Here is a 16,750-nt window from a genome sequence, read left to right on the forward strand (position 1 = left end):
CAACATAGCCGCAAAACTTTGTGCTGTTGCAGTCGACGCAACGCTAAACCTGCAGCAAAAATAGCGAAAGGGTCTGTTGGACTTACCACCTTCATGACGGAGTTTCGGTCCCTTCTCAACTCGGCCGCGGCAGAGCTTCCTCGCGACATCTCGCTAGAAGGCCCTGCTGCTGCTTCGTCGTCCATGGTACACCTAATAGTGACGGGATCGGAGGGGGTTTGATTCGATTTGGGTGTTGGAGATTCATGAAGAACCTAGGACAAGTTGAGTCGAGGAGATGGCATGCCAAAAAGCACAACGCCAGGCAGTGCGAGGGTCGAAGGGGACCAAAAGCAAGACTGCAACAACAACAGCGTCGATTCAGGCAAGCCGTCGAGGTGCTTGCGAAGGGGTGATTAACCCTAGGGGCGACGAGATCGGGTCTGAGAGGGCGAGTGATGGCGAGGGTGGCACTCGGCGGGCCACTTTCGCGGTCGCACAGAGGAGGAAACGGGTGGCAGGTTGAAGCTGTGTCGTGAATGGCTCGAAAAGGTGGCGGATGTGGTCTAATTGAGTCTTGGGGTTGTCAAGTGGCAAGCCGTAGCAGGCACGTTGGGCAACATGGGGACGTGGAAGTGGAGGAGCAGGATGAAGAGGGCAGGGAGAGGGAGGGAAGGCAAAAGCGGAAGCGTCCTTCAACAGACGGAGTAGGCACGGCCAGAGACGGAGTTGAGGGGTCCCTGTTGCCCGGAGTGCATTCCGTGCGTGCTTATGATATCCTTTTTTTTTTGTCCTTAGTCCCCTCTCTCTCTCTCTCTCTCTCTCTCTCTGTCTGTCTCTCTGTCTCTCTGTCTCTCTTTCTCTCTTCCTATTTTCGGGGGGGGTGGGTGAGGGTGAGGCGTATGATAGTAGGGCGCTGCGGGGTGGCCTGGCGAGCGCACCGGAGGCGGAGGTGGCTGCAGGCAATTGATGTTGCTGTTTGGCCACTACTGGATATCGCCGGTAGAAGCCAGGCGGAGTATGAGTTTTTTTTTTCCGACTGGGAAACCGACTGGAAAAAAGACTGGAAGGCTGGCAGCGACAACGCGGAACAAATTGGTTTCTGACTGATGGACTGGGGGTCCCGTTCTGGCCGGGGCACAAGGCCGTCTCCGATGGTCCGCGGTGCCGGTGGAAGCAAGTCTTGTTTCTCAAGCAACGCTAGGATGGCGAAGAGAAAAGCTCGAGAGTAAAAAAGACTGCAACCCGAGAAGAGACGAAATCGGCAGAGGCAACGACGAGGATGGCGACGAGGATGGCGCCGGAGCAAGTGGCACACACACACGCACACACACACACCTCACGCGCCGAGAGATAGTTCCGGAGCGAGACCCAGGAGAGGCGGCGGGAGGGTGGAATGACCCATTGAAGGCTCAACACAGGCAGGGCAGACTAATCGAGTGGGCGCACACAACTCCCATTGACCGAGCGATATGAATGGAAACAAGAGGACAAAGCAAGCCTATGAGACGTATCCAATAACGGTGGGCGGAATGACACTTTTTTACCCTCAACAGCAAGGTCCAAAACTCACAACCCGCAACTAGTGACTGTGACAGGGAATAGGCGGGATGAGTGGACGCCGGGTGGTATTTACCGCTCAACATTGGGTTGTCCGCAGCCATCAGGTCTGGTCTTTTTTTTTTTTGTCCCTCCCCCTCTCCCCCCCTTGGTTCAACGGGGGCATCCGACCGTACACGACACGACTGGAGTTGATTGTACACGCTCGAAACATGCAGTTCCTACCTTGCCTTCGGTACATCATGCTTGCGGAGTCCTGACTTGTACCAAATTGAGAAATAAAATAAAACGGACTCGTAGGCTACCGTCACAACAACCTACCTGGCTGAGATGTATGGTGCAGGAAATACGTGGGGCATCAAGCGGTGGGATGCGATGCGATGCGCTGCGTTGCGATACGACGACGAGTATCGCCGAGGTTGGAAAGGGGGGAAGGGGAGAAAAAAAAATCGAGTCCAACACCATGTCAAGCAACCACAAAAGACTTACCTAAATTTGGGCTCGCAATGACTTGACGCTGCCAATGGCTGACATGGGGCTCTCCCGACAAAGCGATGAGTGGCGGCGTCGGGAAGGGCAACAAGTATGGATACATGTGAGTTCAATGTTGCCGGGCTGAAGCCACTCCACGCCTCGTTTGTCTCTCACCCCCCTCCTGTTTAGCTCCCGCTTCGACTCCTCCTCGTCCTTTGCAGCAGTAGGTACGGATACGCCAGCGTTGGTGCGTGGAAGCCTGCCTACCTGCCTGCGTTGGTTGATAATACCCTAGTCCGGGATGATGCGAGGGAATGAGTAGTGAGTGAACAAGATTGGAAAAAGTGAGGGCCCGAGGCGATCCAGTCCTTTGGCTCGTTCGCCTGTAAGGTCGGTCGGTCGGTGTTGTGTTCATGACGCAGGCCCGGTCGTCGGTCGCTAGTACAAAAGGACTTGGCCGGGAGTTTGCTTAATAACGAAAGAAAGTGGTGGTGCAACATCCCATCGACTTGTTTGGCAGAGCCCTGTATGAAAAACAGGATGACCCCTCCACAAGGAATGAGTCCCCTACGCGGGTCGATCTGCTGGAGGTCCTCGGTTATTGTGGGGTCAGGCTGCCTGCCCCCCATCTCTGCTGCGCTGCAACATCCATGATGGGTTTCTCCGAAGGGCCAGTATCCGCACTGCGTAGGGCCAAGGCAAGGCCTGTCGCAACTTACAACTCATGGCTCGTCACAGAGTGCCGAAGACTGAAGGCATCCCAACATACAAGCACCATCCTCGTACCTGGTGCGGAGAGATGGCTTCTGTACTACGCCGCAAGTCGTTCGCCGTTGGGAACGGGCTAAAGAAACTTCCATCGGACAGATGTGGCACGGGCAAGGGGGCCATCTCATCTGAAATGCTAGACCCGATCTAAGATTCGACCTGGCTCAACTTGGCTGGGTAGGGCTGGTCACTGCGGGCGAGCTAAAGGTTCACAGCCCTGACAGACCTGGGAGGGAGGGGAGGAGAATGCGCACACCACCTACTTGGATGAAAATGAGCAACGGCCAGCATAAGCACGACATTCGTCTGCCACTTACTTGGCACACTTACTTGGAGGACAATGTCGCGAACCCGCACCTGTCTGATAAGAAGAGCCTGGCCTGGCGTGACCTGGCCTGTGGAAGCCATGAGCACGGTGTGTCGTCTCCCAACTGCACTATGCACCGTTTGGGAAGACCTTGAGAGATTACTCACCGGAGTGTCCACTCCCGCTCATAGTGTGCTTGCAACTAGAGGCCATTCGCGTACCTACGAATAGAGCAATGGGTTCGTGCAGCAGTGCTGTGCATATTCAGGCGGGACCACGACTCACGAGACCGACCCCGGAACAGTGGGCGCCAACCGGCACCCGCCATTCTTGTCTTGCTCGGGTCGAATCGTCCTGAGTTTAAGGGTCCTGTGAGGTAAAACTTTAAGATGTGCGTATCCGGAATGCCTGCCCTTCTCCAGCAATATGATTAATCACTCACGCGGACGACGGAAGCAAAGATGGCACTGCACACTACGCAGTAGGTAGAGTGATTTTCGGCCAGAATCGCACCATCAAATCGTGCCAATTCCGCCCCTCGTTGATGTGAGGGGATCTCCGTTGAGTCCGTTGAGGAGCATCAAGTGAAGCCGCTCATACCTGCCAGCTTTGGCCAGCGTGTCTTTCCTCGTCTTGTTTCCTCCTTACATTCCTGCCATTTTGCCTGCTAGCCCGTCCCTCACATAAAAGTCTACTTATTCAGGTGCTGATAGTGCGGGAGATGCGTACCTTGACCTTGACACCGGCCAAGTTTCCAAGTTTCCATCTATTTCTGTCTCACTCCATCCCTCCCTGACACCATGCTGGTGTGACAGCTCGAACTCCAAAACCCCTGTCCCGCCTTGCTCGGGTCCGATCTTGGCTGCACTGGGTGGTACATACTGCGTAGTAATGGGTGCTGCGTGGTATCTGGCATGGTGGCCCGGTGGTACGAGGTAAAAGAGCAGTTGCACTCGAAAGCGGCAGACAGATGAGATTGCACTCCCGCGGCGAGGAAGCACCGATGCTTGTATCAGCCCCCATATCCCCGCGAGCCCCGAACGTCCATCCGGTCTTGACCGTGAGCCAACACCAACACGCATTTGGCACGATGAGGAATCAAATTGGCCGTTTACGATCAGCGTAGACATGCCGGCAGACGTAGTTTCTAGATTGATTCCAACTCCCGTGCTCAAGCGAGATGTGTCGTCAACGTCGACGAACGCTAGTCCTCGGTGAGTGTGTCAGAGTTGAATACGTCCACCGCGACAAAAGTGCCTCGTCCAAGCTGTCTGTCAGCAGTAAGGTAGCGATCCGCAGGAGGAGGTGGGTGCTACCGTATGCTGGACTCAAACCATGGGTTGCTGCAGGCGGTACCGAAACAAGCCGGGGGGGGGGGGGAGGGGGGGGGGCTTCAATCCGACAGCCTGCTTGCTGCCTGGGACTCGGGCCCGCTCCGTCGCGGTTCAGTTCAGCAACAGTTGCCGAGTAATGATGGCTTGGTTTCGCTTTCCAGCTGACTTGATGTTGAAGCATTGGACTTTGAATATCATTGCGACATGAGCTAACCCTACCTTACTATTGTTACTGTTGTAGCAGGCACTACAGCGAAAGGCATTTTCCTAAAAGCGGATAGCGGCGCCCGACGTGGCTTAGCAGCCCTTGGGCCCGTCGTCTACCCTAGGTAGGTAGCTTACCTAGCGTGGACCCTCTCCGGGGAGCGAGCGTTCGTTCGGTGCCAAAGGGCATTCATCCCTCGGACTAAGGCACCTCACAGAGTATTGGTACCTTACCTTACGGATACACTAGCACATTTGCCAACCAACAACACTGACTGACGTCGCTTCTTTGAAGGGTGCACGGCACGGAGCGGGACCGATTTGTCGCGGAGACAACACCGGATTCCGTATCTTCCGCGGATGTACGGCTAGATGGCCTTCTTCCGCAAAACATGCTGCAAATTACGGCAGGCGCCTTCAGGCTCCGTATGGAATGCACCTCGAGGTACCTTACCTTACCTTACTTGACCTTAGCTGTCAGCATCAGCACCACTTTCCTCAGCCTACCTAACCTCGACCAAGGCATGGCATTGCGGTATGACACTAATAGGTGTCAACATCGAAGCCCGAGTACCAGTGTAGACCCACAATCCCGTCTTACCTAATCTTCAAGAGAGCACTGTAAGGTAAGAGCATGCGGGGAGGGGCTGAACCATCTTACGCGCCACAGGGCGGCACCAGCGGCTGCCCCTTGGCAAACTTCAGATCTAGGTCGATCCAAATCAGATCCGAGCTTTACCATTCGCCTTCTACCGCCACCATGAGAGAAGGAATTAACGGACAAAGAAACAAACATGCACCCTCGAACCCGACGAGATGGTTTGGCTCGCGCCTAGCAGCGACGCCGGCTTGTCTACCCCCCAGCCATTCGGCGTCCGACGTCTGCCGATGGCGTGTCGCTTTCCAACCCCCAAACAATCATAAGCATCACCTACAACGCTCGCCCAAAATTCGACAACCTCGTCTTCGGTAGCTACTTGCGCCGCAGAAGCTGATGACTGTCTAGAGATACAAATGCCGACGACGGTGGTCAAGGTCCATGGTTACGCAACCCTCGGGACGGAGGTTTTTCAGCCCTACCCACACACAGGAAATCCCGTCTTCGATTTAGATGACGCTCTCTGGCAGAACTTCTGCCGTCTCTACGCTTCAAAAGTCTCCTCTTACGCGAAAATGACTTTTTTTTTTTTTTTTTTTTTTTGCTTCCTTTCGGTTTTGTGAGGAACCACCCGGGTACTTGAGCCGTTTCGCGGCATCTCGGACCTGATCTTCCGCCTAGGTTGCCTATCGTCTGGTCCACATCCCGAACTACCCCGACCGCAAAAAAGGGTGGCTAGGCACTGGGGTAGTCTGGGTCTTACCCTGGCATCTACCGCGAAGAATTCCAGCCACCGTCGAGTTGCGAATCACTAATCGAAGTCCTATCCAGCTACGGATACCCGTATATCCGTACGGAATGGACGAATTGCTCGATGCATTTTCCTATTTTCAGCCGCACTTCGGGCCTTCTCTCGTCTCTAATTGTTCGGGCACGCCAAAACAAACGGCTAGGGACCCAGTATGCATTCCCACTGCGTTTCGGCTGCCGTTAGCCTCCTTTCGCTCTTGATGGACATAAGCCCTTCGACGCCACGCCCGATTGCGAGGCCCAGAGACTGAAGAGAAGCCCGAGACCCTTGAACCGCTCAGCCGCCCCGGGACTTCATCGTCATCTACACCGACGGCCGTGGCATTAATATGGCTACGTCTTTCGATGTATCTATACACGCGCCGAAACCTTGTAAGAGTTGCAGTCACCCCAGCTGCTCGGCCTTCGCTACCATTCTGCTTTGCCTTCCACGTCTCAGCTGCAGGAGCTAGCTTGCAGCTGCGCCAGTCTGGGGTTCCGCTTTTGGAGTGTCGGGCCCTCATTGGTGACAGGCCCGGCACAAGTTCCAGGGGCATTGTGTGGTTTCTTCAGTTCTGTCCGTACGCAGTAGTTCTCTGCGGCGGGCCATGCCCGACTATCGTCTTGAACATCGGACTTTACCGACGCCTTCGTGCGGCCAGACCTGAGCAAGCAGACAGACGTCCGAACTGCCGACTTTTTTTTCACACGGCGGAATTTTTTCAGTTCGGAATCGAGAGAGAATTCGCTGAGCTGCCTGCCAAGGTGTCAAGGCTGGTTGTACACCGGCACTGGTCATATTGCGGGAACAGCAGGCAGCGGATCTTCTATCTGCACGGCACGATGGACTAACACTACACCTGCACACAATGAGACCCTGTACTGAGTGCAGTACTGCGGTGCGCGAAACGACAGACAGACAGTGCTAACGGCATGCGGACTGGTCGCTGGGGAGGGCGCTTGTCATCAAGATCCCAGATCAATTGTCCGATCCTCACTGTCTCTTCTGATTACACATCGCACAGAAATTTCCAGCGATCGCAGAACCGCAGCCAAATCGATTCACGGCTACGTACCGTCTGGGCAGGCACTATTTCAACCTCGCGGCTGCGAATTGGACAACCCGAGTCAACCTTCATCGACGATTCGCATCTCGACAACCGTCAGGCGCTTTGCGAGGCTCCAAGTCCTCTTTGCTTATGATGCTCGTACGATCCAAGGACCAACCGCAGTTTGTTCGCGCCTTACTGGGGCCACGGCGCCAAAAGCACGTCGCTCGAAGCAGAAACGGTTTCCTGCCCTCGATCGTGTCCTCTAGAGGCTCATCCGGTCCATCCGCAGAGCGGCTTCTTCTTTTGTGGTTTCCGATTCCTTCCTAACTACTCTATATCAATATTCCATTCGTATAGAGCGGCTTCTTCATTCCATATCAAGCAACCTTTTCTTTCCAAGGAATGCATAAACCGCCAGCTGTACACATCAAAATTTCCATGGAAGTCTCATGCAGCACCCCGGGAGATGGCTTCAGTGCCAAGCCATGTCAGCAGCCGCAACCAGGCGTGATGTGTTGCCGGATCACGATCCATCTCATGTTCGCCATGCGTGACGCTTTTGAGGTATCTCTCGAGATTGAGTCTCCAAGTCTCAAGTCTCCAAGGCTTGCTTGGCATTCGCCAATGAATTGTTCGACGTGGAATCAAGACCGCTCCAAAGGGCCGCTCGTACAGCAAGTTTCGCTGGGATTTCCATTTTCAGACACGCAGGTAGTAAGGAATTACCAGCATCAACGGCGCTTCCAGTGAGCGGGGCGGGACCCTCTCTCTCTTTTTGTGTTACCGGCCGGCAAAATGTCATGAAAACACTATTTGATTTTTGACAAGAACGAAGAGACGAAGCCCAGTCTAGACCGTACAGACTTTCCCCCCGTCCCCTCAAGCCTGCGGGGTTATCGCGGGGAGTGATTTGCTGATCTACCCGAAAGAACAGACGATGGTTCGAGGCATCACCGCTCAAGCACCATCCCCGCCACAGATTTGATTTCTTGTCGTCGTCTCCTTGGTGATCGCTTCTGCTGCGTCTTGAAGCCTCGCAAGGCCTGCTCACTTCCCGGCAGGCCCCAGCTGCCGGACGCTCTCGTACGCCTCTAGGGCGAGAGACCTCGGAAATTCACAGTGTTACAGCGATCCGATCCGTTCCACTGCGTTGCGTTGGAGAGAGTCACAATCGAGGTGACCCCGTTTGTCTTATTGCTTGTCACTTGTCAGATTGGCGCTCACCAGAACCTTGCAACGCTTCCCTGCCCCTGGACGAACTCCGACCCCCTGGCGGTGCACGTGCAAGTGACATGCCGCGAATCACCGGTCAGCAAGCGGTGAGGAAATTGGACTTCTCGAGTGGGCTTGTAACTTTTTTTTTTTGTTCCGAATCGCACGATATGGACCACCGTTTGGGGAAGCGATCAGTCGACCCCATAACCAGGCAAAGAATCGAGATCAAGAAAAACCCCCGCTTTCAACGGTTAGGGTGCCTATTCGCTGGATACTCGCAGGCCCATGCAAGCGTACTCGCAACAAGGACTACGTCTGTACAGATTCGAATTTCTCGTTGATGCGTGTGGGGGGGGGGGGGGGGGGGGGGGGCGAAGGGCATCACACAGGGCCCCTCTCGTCCGTATGGAGTATTCCGTCGCACGCGTAAGCACAAAGAGCAGGGGCACGGAAAAGAAGGGGTCATTGATATCAACTGGAAATCGGAGCCGGGTGCTTGAGTTCGATCTCTTGACAGTTTGGGGAAGCCTGACACATCCTTTGCTCTCGGAGGTGTCTTGACGACAACACATCATCAAGCACGCAACACCAATCCCGCCGCATCATGTGCGTACGTGCGTGACATTCCGTCCCAAGAGACCTACCGTTGCCATCATCAAGCACGCAATACCAATCCCGCCGCATCATGTGCGTACGTGCGTGACATTCCGTCCCAAGAGACCTACCGTTGCAGGAAACGCAACATGAAACCCTGCAACTGCCTGTCCGTTTCCATACAACACTTGGGGCGGCAGGCAAGGTATTGTTGAAAAGTTCCCGATCAAACGATCTCGCGCTCCACCATTCGGCGGGCTACGTCCAGTCCATGCATTACAACCTCAAGGGAGGGGCCATCGACGTCTCGATATCTTCGTTCACACGCTCTGCCGGGAGGTTATCTCCGTCCGAGCTAAGCGCTTTGCGATGAGCTGTTCGTCTCATGTCAACACACGTACGCTCTCGCTGATTATCTCGGGGTTCAGGTAGGTGGGTGGATGTTCGGATAGACTCACCTCACCGCACGTCACAGGTTCATACTTGGCGGGATGCGCCTCATCGACACAAGTGGGCAACACGCCGAGTTTTTGATCGAAATTGAAACCTTCACACGTCATTATTCAGTTGAAAACAGGTTTTTGGGATCAAGAAGACGCAGTCGAAGGAAGGGATCACTGGATCAGCCCCATCATTTGCGGGATCAATGACCTCACGTCCCGCGAGGCTGCAGGAGACAGACTTACCGAAAAAGAGAGGCATCGAGATCCTGTCCTCCCGGCCGTGCTGCAAGACCCGATGCACCGTCGACTTGAGGCGGTCATTTGTCAGCCGCATGAGAAAGTCGCCAATGTTCACGACGAAGGTGCCCGGTACCGGCGGCGCCCACATCCACTCCCCGGAGCTGTTGAGCACCTGAAGCCCCTTGTGCTCGTCTTGCCACAGCAGGGTCATGATCTGGAGGTCCGTGTGGGCCCCGACGCCGACCTCGTCCGGATCCTCAACCGGATCGTCGCCGTGGCCCGGGTAGAAGTTCACGGCGAAGTCGCCGCCCGGATACGTTGTTGCGCCGTCAAAGTGGTCCTCGGGCAGATCCAGCGCTAGTGCAATGATGCGGATCAGACGACGGGACAGATCCAGACAAGCACGCCAGTGTGACAGCAAGGCAGACTTGAAGCCCGGCAGGACGGCGCCGTCCCCGGAGTCGGTCCAGGTGAAGTCTTCTTTTGGTAAGTGCTCCCGGACGTGGTCCGGAACCTCGTCCAAGCGGTTCTCGTACAACGGGTCAAACTCTGGCTCGTAATGAAACATGAAGGCTTCCTTCCTGTCTTTGGACTCCGTGACGTTCGCTTGTATCTCTCGAAACCCACAGTACCCGTATGCAGACGTGTTCGAAGTCAATTTGCGCTTCTCCTCCTCTGGGAGCTTGAAGAACCTGTCATCGTGTAAGTCGTTCGCCTCAAGTTGACGCCATTGTCGTCGTCGCCGCGTCTTTTTGGTGGCCGGGACCTACTCAAGCCCCTTTTTGTGAGCGGCACGCGTCACATCCTCTGGCACCCCATGATTCTCAATATAGAAGAACCCGCTCGTCTTCGCAGCGTGCAAGATTTCACGGGCAACCGCCTTGCGCGCGTCGAGGTCGCCGTGTATACCACTCAGGTCAATGATGGGAATCTCATCCGGGGTGCAGTCTCGCGGCGGGTTCGTCGACACAAGTCGATATGTCTGGCCCTCATAGCTGCCCAGGTAGATCTTCTTCATCCCAGCGGGTATCGTTTGCGTGGTGGCGGCCATAATGTGTGCGTGCGTAGCGACTAAGGCCGCAGATATAGAAAATTGGCGCAGATGACGATGTGCTGTGCGACGATTGCAGTCTTCGTGTTCAAACCACGTCTGTTTGGAACCGTTCTTATTTTAGACTTTATATCAAAGGCAGACAGACTTACACAGCAGTTACACAACCCACGTTTTTTCGCCACTGGTGTCCCCCGGAGTCCCTACGCACCGCAGATCGAGGTTCCATGCTCGACCAACCCCGGTCCGTCCATATCCGGTTATCTCCACTCCACCTGCAACCCCTTGCTCCGGCGCTGAACGGTTTCCATTGGACGATAAAGTCAGCGAGGACGAGATAACGACATTCCGACTCCGGCTAATTCCGTTTTTGTCCGGCGCGTCCGACGACGTGCCTTTCTGCCATCGTCAATACCGCGGCGACTACGCGATATCCGCATACCCCATCTCCGCAATAGTCGGCTTCGGATTGTCTTGTAATGTCTGGGAGCGAGGAAAACACGATGCAGAACGAGACAGACGCGCCCAACGTCCGCCGCCGGCGGCTCAGCGATGAGAGCCGTCAGGACGGCGCGGGAGGCGGCAGAGACGAGTCAAATCGGAAAAGAAGGCGGCGAATTCTTTCTTGCGATACTTGCCGTCGGCAAAAGTGTCGATGTGAGCTGGACGAGGAGTCGGAGCAGTGCTCACGGTGTCGTTCGCTAAGGTAAGAAGGCGCACTGTCTTGGTTGGTTATGCGGTCTTGAGGTTAGGGCACAATCAAGGATTGTGATACCCCAAAACGAGATATCCTTCAGAAATTAGCTCGAAATGGCAGGGCGATATCAGATGGGTTGACTGACAGGGTATAGGATTACCTGCACGTGGAACGACAGTGGTGACACGCATTCCGTCTCTTCAAGAGAAGCACCGACGAGTAAGCCAGACGCGGACGCAAGGTAAGTTCTCCGCCCCCATGCCTGTTTCTTGCTGGGAGGGAAAATGTCTCTTAACTCTTTTAAAGTGCTAAAAAGACGCAACTCGACAGAATTAAAAGTCTGGAGGCCTCAATAGCTGATCTGAAGGCCACTGTGCAAATGTTGGCGCCTAGCATCAGGCCAGACCTAAAGAGGACTTTGGCTGTGGGCCGTCAGGAAAGACTTATTGCTATTGATAAAAATGTTACTAGCAACAGCGTCATTGATGACAACGACGGGACTGGAAGTGTCGTTAGCGGTGGTACCGGTGGTACCGTTGGTAGGTCGTCTGCAAACGAGGATGTTGAGCCGGCGGATCGACATGTCTACTCCTCTCCCGCCGAGGTAGTTCGAAAAGTCGGAAGCCAGCTAAGCGGAGGGTTCCGTCGAACATTTGATGTTCAGGCTGACCTCGTTTCTCTGGGAATACTGAGCGAGAAGACGGCTCGCGACTTAGTCTTGGAGTAAGTGTTTTCCCCTATACAAAAGTCGTATAAGTACCAGGGTCCGAGAAAAAGAATTGTGGGGGGCCAAGAAGAAAGGAAGAGCGGCGGCTTTGTTCTTGAACAATGCCTAGGTGTGACGGGAAGGCGTTAACGAGTTGGCATCATGTTTTTTTTTTCTTTTTGGGTTTCTCTAACGCAGCAAACAGATTTGTCCGTCGAAGAAAAAACACCTTGCTGCTAAATAGCGAGATCGACCTGGCCCCGAGGAATAGGGATCTCAGACATGCGTCGCCATTTTTGCATGACGCATGTTGCCTGCATGCAATGAGATTTTCCGAGCACAGCTCTTCAGTTTTGCATCGACGCGTGTTCGAACATGTGCGGTTGCAACTTGGCCAGCTCATGATTGCGAGCCCGTTGCCGCTGGAGGAGTTGATGGGTATTCTCATCATGAGTCTGTGGGCATGTTCGCCATCGGTACGTGATTAAACAAAGCCAACTCTACGCTCCAGCAATATGAGGCTGACACAATGCTACAGAGCCCCGAGTATGTCGACAGTTGGCTGTTGAGTGGGCATTGCGCTCAGCAGGCGATGCTGAGCATCAACTTCTCAGAAATTCTGATGAGAACAAAGGCGAGGACTTCGACAGAGGATGACCAGAGAGTCGTACGACTTTGGGCCAATACATGCCTAGTTAACCTTCAGTCAGTTTGTTCTACAACATCAAGTCTCGACAGACTACTGACTTGCATTCTTTAGTTGGGCGGCTACTACAGGTAGGCCAGCGACCGTGCCTTCTGCGTACTTGGCACAATGCAAGCTCCTCCTCAACTTTGAAGAGGTGACCATGCGCGACGCCATGATGTATGCGGAGATCACATTGTACCTTATCCTGCAGGACAAATTTTCGCAGCGCTCGTACCTCGGTGCCGACGGGGAATGTGAAGAACTTGCGGCGTGGAAATTGAGGTGGAACTATTTGTTTGGTGAGTATCCAAGTCGACGATTTCAATACCCGGCTTCCACTTTGGGCTATGAACATAATTAGGAAGACAATTGTCAATGTCGATCACTAATATTGTGATATCCCAGAACTACCCGCGGCCTCGACATTGAGGATAAGCCATTCCATCGCGTGGCTAATTCTCGCCCGACGCTCACTTGAGCACGACCAGGCCTCTTCGGACGACGACTCCCTGTCAAGCTCGCCAAGGTTACAGCCAGCTGATGCCGTGCGTCAGGAGCCGCCTGCTCATCAGAACCCAGAGCTCCACGACTTGGCGCATGCTCGGGTATGCGGCTTCGCGACAGAGGTGGTGAGGGCGTTCGTGGAGATGCCATCCACTCGGGCAGAGGAGCTGCCTGAGTTCCATCGGCTCTGTGTCGCGTACGCCATGCTGATTATCTCCAAATATGAGCAAAAGCCGCCTTATGGCGGCGTAGACAGTGGCAATAACGGCGGCAGCCATGAAGTGCTGCAATTGCTGAAGGCGGCGCAGAAGCAGAATTCAGTGTGGTCGGCCAGCTCGCCGTCTGCGATTCAATTCGGGTTGGAGAGAGCTTTGAAGAAGGTCACCGCGCGGGTCGAGGGGACGGGCGGTCCGAATGTAGCAAGCGTGGCGGCGGCGGCGGCTACGCCCACAACAGCCATCGTCACGGACAACCGCGCGCCGCACAGGATCGCCATGGCGTCGCCGAGCAGCCTTAGGGAGCAACAGGTAGCTGCTGGTGGTACGCCGGCGGCTTGGGGACAGCATCATCAAGACGCAAGAGGACAGCAGCAACAGCCACCGCCGCACCCACAACAGGATCATCCATCCTCGTTCAGTGGCACGACAATGGTGCCGGAATTCGATGGGTCATTCTCTTTGGAGATGATTGATAACTTCTTCAACGGGGGACATCTCAGTCTCGGAGACCCCTCACTCTTCTAGATATGTTTCAAAAATGAGAACGTGCTCCAACCGTAGTGCACTGTCTTGCTGTATAGCTCCGTAACATTGAGAAATTCGCACGAAAGAATCGTGAGTCTGCGTACCTGTTTCGGTACAAAGCAGCTTCTGCGTTCCCCCTTCCGTTGTCAAGAAACACTTCCCTCGTCAAACGAAAGCCAGATCTTTGCACTCCGCATTGATTGTTTCTGTGCCATTTTTTGTCTCGTTGCTGTTCCTCTACACATTATCGGTAATCGGACTGCTGGGGTTCTCGATGGGGGCGCTTTGAGCTTGTCGTAAACGTCGCGCGTGGAGGGTTTATAGTATCCCGTCGGTCGCCGTTGCCAATCTGCTCTTGTCGGCCCGTTTATTTTTTCGCGGTCATGATCCTCGAGTCATCTTCGTGCCCGCTCGGATTTTGCGTTTGGATAGGTGCTTCGGTATTGCCATTAATTTGTCAAACGTCGTCTGAGGGGAAAGACAGCGTTAGCAAAGTTGCGTCACCCGCGAGCTTCCTGCATGATTCGCCACTGAAATCACCCTATCCTAGCTGCGCTTGCCAACCAACTGGCAAAACTAGTCTGTAAAGACTTGTCCAGCCAATCGACGGCCAGACTACAGCTCGCAGCGTCCTATAATCGACTGTATAGATTCTGGCAAAAGGGCTGAACTCTGTCTCGGATGTGGACGTTGAGCTTCTCTCAGGGTGCCTCCGACCCGGCAAACGTGGTCTGTAGTCGTATGTCAAACCGAAAGTCAGTGAGAGAAAACGGATACCATTTGCCTTTTTTTCTGATTGTCCTCGACGACGAGCGAGAGCCTACTCTCTGCCGTGGAGTGACAGACGAGCGAAAATAATGGATTGTTCGGAGAGGTGTGCATTGACCAGACTATTGGACACTGCGAAAGCACAGAAAGGGCTGGGGGATTGATTCGTATTGACCGACGGAGAGCCGGGCGGTCGCAAAAAAAGAATTGATGCGCGGCACCGGGTTCGAACCAGTGCTGTTTGGGTTAGCGAAGTTCCCAAAATCGAGAAGATATCAACCTACTTTCTGCCTGTCAACAGAAGTGGGAGGGCAACGAGTTAACCACTACTCCAACCACGCCTCGAGTTCATTGTTTGTTTGCTGGTGAGATTCTGCGAGTGAATGCTGCCTTACGAAGGACGCGGGATGCCCATGTCGGCCAGAAGCAGGGCTTTTCGTGACGGGACGTGACGCGTCGTTCTTTCCATTTTCGCTCCGTTTGCAAGCAGGCTTTTGCCCGAGTAGGCAAGGACCTATGCAGTCTCCCCAGAAAGAGCCATTGCCATCACCAATTGCCATCCTTGTTGCCTCGAATTGTTTGCTTAATCTCCCACCTCTTTTCCACCAGAATATTCGTAACGATCCATGCCTATCCGCTGGCCGTAATAGCGGTCTACGCCAAAGCTGAACCGACAGCTGTAAAAATTACAGCAAACAAATGGTGAAGCCTGCATGCAGTCTGTTAGGCGAATATAACAGGATGCATAGCGCCCTCGTATTACAAGCGTCGCTGTGCCAGCACATTGGGCTCCTTAGACCTCGAAACAGTTTCTCGAAGTTACCTGGGAGGAATCCCAGTATTCTGATATCGATTCGGAGGTTCGGGTTTGAATTCGTACGGTCGGATTGGCATACAAGAAATACTATGAAAAACGATCCTCGCGTTTCACGAGAAATATTAATTGAAGACGAAAATGGATTATGCTTAGATGGCCAGCTTTCGGGTTTGCCAACTTCAAAGGACGTTTTGAATGGGGACACTGCGCCTGCTGATTTGTGCAGGTCATCATCGTCGGGTATGTTGACTGTCAAAAACGACGAACCGCACAAAGCATCAACAATAAAGGCCGCAGGTCTGGTTTGTGCAAGCTGGCGAGTTTTGCATCAACAGTTGCTTCTTTTTGAACGAAACTCGCGGTGAAACAGATGGACAGCGGGCCGGCGGGTTGATGTAGTTGAAAAAAGGGGAAAGACGCGCAATTCGGGCTTGGGTGCCGTTATGACCGTTTTTTTCATCAGAGGCGGGCAGCTCCTCCGACGTGAAGTTGAAGAATCGCGATACCGATGAGGCTTAGACGACCCATTTCAAGCCTAAGGACACAAGGAATCGGCCAATTACCTCTTTCGGAAGCGGCATCCTTGCACATCAGAAGCCTATCTGCATGTCGTGGGACCCTACTTGGACACTTTACCGTGCTAGCGGCGCTCGTGCCTGCCGCCAGGAACTCCAACGGCGAGGTTCGTTGGAAGAAGGGGAGATGCTGGTCAGCAGAGGGGATTGTGCTCACGTGCACGTCGAACAAGCTCAAGGAGGTGTGCCACACAGATCATGATAGAAATGGCGACAGTCAACGATTAGTAACAATTGCGGCTAGAGTTCACGGCTTCGTGTAAGATGATAATGGTGGGATGCATGTTTTGGGAATGTGCACGGGAAGTTTCTATTGACTCCACCTCCGGAACTCTGATGCTTGGACTTAGGAGCGGAATTAACGTGGAGGATGGGGGAGTTGTTAAGGTTGATTCTAACAACAGAAGGATGGGATGAGATGGGATGGATCAGCTGCTTGAGACGGCCATAACATCACCAACAGGTAAGTTTGGCCGTTTTTCAAGTTCTTATTTCCTTGGTGGTAGACACCACCATTGTTCGCTGTGGAACCTTCAACAAGCTTAGTCACCCAATCAACCAAGCTGGCTTCCCTGTCACAGACAGCCCAAAGGTTTGCTGAATAAGGTTTGATGAGCCACAAGATTTTGCGGGCCCTGCGGAGA

General features: G+C 53.9%; 2 protein-coding genes and 1 non-coding gene across 3 annotated transcripts; 1 reads left to right on the top strand and 2 right to left on the bottom strand.

Annotated features, from left to right (window-relative positions):
* Positions 1-9,488: 9,488 nt before the first annotated feature.
* On the bottom strand, positions 9,489-10,608 carry COL26b_004382 (uncharacterized protein; the record flags this gene model as incomplete). Its single annotated transcript, XM_053177260.1, is given in 3 exon segments — positions 9,489-9,541; positions 9,561-10,249; positions 10,328-10,608. 3 exon segments carry the CDS (start codon positions 10,606-10,608, stop codon positions 9,489-9,491), a joined length of 1,023 nt encoding a protein of 340 aa, XP_053038856.1.
* Positions 10,609-12,412: 1,804 nt separating this feature from the next.
* On the top strand, positions 12,413-13,894 carry COL26b_004383 (uncharacterized protein; the record flags this gene model as incomplete). Its single annotated transcript, XM_053177261.1, has 5 exons — positions 12,413-12,487; positions 12,550-12,716; positions 12,772-12,998; positions 13,105-13,743; positions 13,821-13,894. The coding sequence occupies 5 exons, from the start codon at positions 12,413-12,415 to the stop codon at positions 13,892-13,894; spliced, it is 1,182 nt and encodes a 393-aa protein (XP_053038857.1).
* Positions 13,895-14,925: 1,031 nt separating this feature from the next.
* Positions 14,926-15,055, bottom strand: COL26b_004384. The gene has a single exon. It is a non-coding gene; the product is annotated as a tRNA-Gly (tRNA).
* Positions 15,056-16,750: the final 1,695 nt, after the last annotated feature.

Source organism: Colletotrichum chrysophilum, assembly GCF_026319265.1.
Source record: "Colletotrichum chrysophilum strain AFK26 chromosome Unknown scaffold_26, whole genome shotgun sequence".
In the NCBI taxonomy this organism is placed as follows: Eukaryota; Fungi; Ascomycota; class Sordariomycetes; order Glomerellales; family Glomerellaceae; genus Colletotrichum; species Colletotrichum chrysophilum.